This window comes from Oncorhynchus gorbuscha, unplaced genomic scaffold (genome assembly GCF_021184085.1).
Source record: "Oncorhynchus gorbuscha isolate QuinsamMale2020 ecotype Even-year unplaced genomic scaffold, OgorEven_v1.0 Un_scaffold_308, whole genome shotgun sequence".
Taxonomy (NCBI): Eukaryota; Metazoa; Chordata; class Actinopteri; order Salmoniformes; family Salmonidae; genus Oncorhynchus; species Oncorhynchus gorbuscha.
Window position 1 is genome coordinate 751,663 of NW_025745169.1, and position 4,085 is coordinate 755,747.

At 41.2% G+C, this 4,085-nt stretch overlaps 1 protein-coding gene across 1 annotated transcript; it reads left to right on the forward strand.

Moving 5' to 3' along the window:
• The first annotated feature begins 229 nt into the window (after positions 1-229).
• Positions 230-4,085, forward strand: LOC124017681 (transcription factor SOX-4-like). The gene is given in 2 exon segments (XM_046332947.1): positions 230-1,190; positions 1,193-4,085. Coding segments are annotated over 2 exon segments (1,131 nt in total). The 5' UTR covers positions 230-773; the 3' UTR covers positions 1,907-4,085.

Below are 4,085 nucleotides of genomic sequence, written 5' to 3' on the forward strand. Positions count from 1 at the left end.
AGAAAAAGTCCAAAACATAAGTATGTCTCTTTAAAGAGAAGTTTGTGTGTATACTGGAATGAGGTCAGACATAAAGCTCCTCATTGCACGCGCTGATTATTATTAGATTCCTTTTTTTTTTGGTCCAATGAGAAGAAACTGGGCGTGGTCTTGGCACTAGACAGGGTAGAGACAGCCACGGATTGGCTGAATTGTATCGCCATTATATCTTTGGAAAAGGATAAAGCTGCATGGGGAGAAATTAGAGGCTGCTGAAAGTTACCGAGTGCGCAGCTGAAAGGTGGATCCTGGTTCTAGTGAAACAAGCTTCTTCCCGCATGGTGCTCGGAAAGAAAAGCTATGCAGAAAAAGAGTTTCCTTACTTTAGAAACTTTGAACATTTTCAGTGTCAGTGCGCTCACACAGCCACTCAGTTTGCTTTCCGCTGCTTACACGGCACATGTTTATGTCCTACACGACTGCTAGAGTTGATTAGCTCAGGCTACATAAAGCATTGTCGGAGGAAACAGAGTGGAAAACGGGGGACAGTTTTACACCGTTCGTTCTGTATCATATTACAGAGACTCGGAAAAAAAGAACTTTTGACAAATCCAGCATTTTTAACGGCTATCAACGGATTCCTGTGGTTCCGGTTTCGGCACATCTCAGGACTGACTTCTATTCACACAGCCAGCTAGAATTGTAAAATAAACTACTTTTCTTTTTAAAAATAAACCTACTGTGTGGAACTGAACTGGAGAGCAAGCAGGCGCACTCTCATTGACATTATAATCATGGTACAGAAGACAAGTAATGCGGAGAGCTCCGAGGCTGTGTTCGAGGGAGAGTCGTCTGATTCCGGAGCTATGGACCTGGACATGGCATCCTCACCGAGCCCCGGATCCACGGCTTCTTCCGCGGGGGAAGGCAAACTGAACCCCGCCTGGTGCAAAACACCCACCGGTCACATCAAGAGGCCGATGAACGCTTTCATGGTGTGGTCACAGATTGAAAGGCGTAAAATTATGGAGCAGTCACCGGACATGCACAACGCGGAGATATCCAAGAGACTGGGCAAGCGCTGGAAGCTACTGAAAGACTGCGACAAGATCCCTTTCATACGAGAGGCGGAGCGGCTCAGACTCAAGCACATGGCGGACTACCCAGACTACAAGTACCGGCCCAGAAAGAAGGTGAAGTCCAGCAGCTCCAAACCGGGGGCGAGAAGGAGGGAAAGATCAGCGGTAGCAACTGTAACACCAGCATGAAACCATCTTCTAAAAAGGGTGGCTCAAAATCATCCAGCAAACCTCATAAAATAGTTTTTGGGAACAGCACCAAAACACCATCATTCCCAGAACAAGTCATCGGCACAGATCACCATTCTCTTTACAAATCCAAGTCTGTTTCTGCTGCCAAACTAATACCTGACAAGAAGAAGCGTATGTATGTGTTCGGGGGCAGCAGCCTTAGCCACAGTGTGAGCCCGTCTTCAGCAGCGGTGCCCGCCAGTCCCACACTCAGCAGCTCCGCGGATTCCAGCGAACCACTCAGCCTGTACGAGGACGCGACAGCCAGCAGCAGGCAGGGCGGCGAGTCTCCCTCCAGCGCCTCGGAAGACTACACTACTATGCGGGCGTCCTCCCCTACTCCCTCCGCTTCTCACTCCTCGTCCTCCTCCCAATCCTCTTCATCAGATGAGGAGTTTGAGGATGATCTACTGGACATTAACTCTAGCCCTGGTTTTGACAGCATGTCTCTGGGAAGCTTTGGGTCCTCGGTTTTGGACAGAGACTTGGATTTTAATTTCGAGTCGGGCTCCGGTTCTCACTTTGAGTTTCCCGACTACTGCACCCCAGAGGTGAGCGAGATGATTTCAGGAGACTGGCTAGAGTCGACCATTTCTAATTTGGTGTTCACGTATTGAGCGAGAGAAATAGAGAACGAGAAAACCCACAAGCAGGAAATGTTGTCTTACTATTCTGAGCAACAAAAAAAAGGGATTCCGGTAAAGTGATTTTGTGTCATACCGTAACCTACAAAGGGTCCCTCCCGCCGAGAAAGAGACTGCAAGTCCCCACGCACTGACTGTTGAACAAAGCGAGAGAATAACTTGCTTTTTATTTCAAGAATCAACTGTCGACTGTTATTATGAGACATGGCTACAAGTAAGCTGAAGTATTGCCTCGACTGGAGAGGAAGATATTGTTGCGCTCTGAGTAGGAGTGATCGGGTCCTATTGAAAGAAACACTCGATCAGAACTGGAAAACTGTGATTGATTTGCACGATTATAATGATGGCGGGTTTAGGTCAGCTATACTTTATTAATCAATGTGAGTTACTTAAAAGGGACATGTTGAGAAACGTTTTATGATCGCCAAGTGAACTTCATAAGACTTCCAGAGGTACAGAAACAGGCTGGATGTCTGGACAGTGTGTTGTTGTTGTCATCGAGGCAGACGGATTTATGAACCAGGTGGGTTGTTGACCTAAAAGTCAACCCTTTTTTAAAAGATAAAACGCATGATGTTACCTGTCCTCTGTTTTACTGAGATGTATGTTAGACTGTCGAACAGTTGAAACTAGTTTTAGGGTTATTTAAATGGATAGATGGGCGCTATGTTTGATTCCTTTTTTTTTACCTAAAAGGAACCAAAAAAAATCACCAGCTGTTTTAATTCTTAACTTCAGGATTCAAACGCAACTTAAATCTGTGCTGAACTTTATACACATCTCTACAATTCAGGACCAAAATTATTTTATGTTTTTTCTGGTGTTTATGTAATAGAGAAATTCTCACCGATTTTTTTTTTTTCATCCTCGAATTTCCTTTTGTTCATTTTTTCAGAGGACATTTTTATATGATGTATTTATATACTGGCCAAAACATTTTCGACTTAATTATTTTTTTTGTTTATCTTGTACAGGTCTTGTTATGATGTTTTCCCTCGCCGTCTGTTTCCTTCGCTGAAAGAAGGGCTAGACTTTTCACTCTTGATTTTTTGATATTTAAATGTAGACTTTTGACACTTAAAGAGAGGAAACATTTGTTTATTTTGTCCGTGTATTTTTGTACAGATATATATCAAAGGGGTGTCAATCGGTGTATATCGCTGTTTGGATTTCCTCATGTTAAAGATCCAGGTGGCCGGTTAACTCATGAATCGGCCTTCTGTCCATGTTTACAGTATCAATCTGCAGGCTTCTTAAAGACACAGTACCACATTTCAATACCCCTGTGAACATGCGCTTCAACTCACACACACACACACACAGTATTTTGAGCAGGCACACTTCTGCATTTCATTTTAGAATCTTGCCTACTAATAAAGAAAGATTGTAGCTTTAAATGAACAATTTCTTGGCGTTTTTATATCGACATTCGGGTTTAAAACCACTGGATGGAAGAATATAAAATCATATAAAGTAATTTTCAAATTGCGTATTTTGAGTTCCTGCAAACAACAATTATGTAGACCATCTGCTTTTCTCATTGTATTTGAATATGTAATCTTTTCTACTTGTTCGCTAACTCTAGCTAATTGTTTTAGTATCTTATGGCATGGTGAATGAATAGTATTTTGTATTTCAGATTCAGGTTATAGCTGTTGTGTTTATATATAAAAAATAAAATAAAAAGATTTCAAGCAACAAAAAAATAAAAGATAAGAAAAATGAGGATAAAACCGTGAAAACATCTTTGTACATTTGACTGTGTATCATAAGCAACAAATATTGTGTGTTTTATGTGTAGTTAAGCTATACCATGACAGGCACTAGAACTGATCGCTTTCTACTATCTTTACTTATGTTTAAGGTGGTTGTTCAGGATTTTTTTTACATATATATATATATATATATATATATATATACAGTTTTAAATATATTAACTTTATTTTCATCCCATTTCTGTGCAATATGCTGTGTAGAATATTGTTTTGTCTAATCATTGCCATAGCAACAGTTTTGAAAAGAGGGGGGGGGACTCATGCCAGCTAATCGTGTCAATTCACTGCCTGTCAGATTGTTGATAATTCTGTACATAACTTTTTTCATTTTTTTTTTTTTCAAGAAGGAAATAAATATCAGCTGGAACTGAAACACA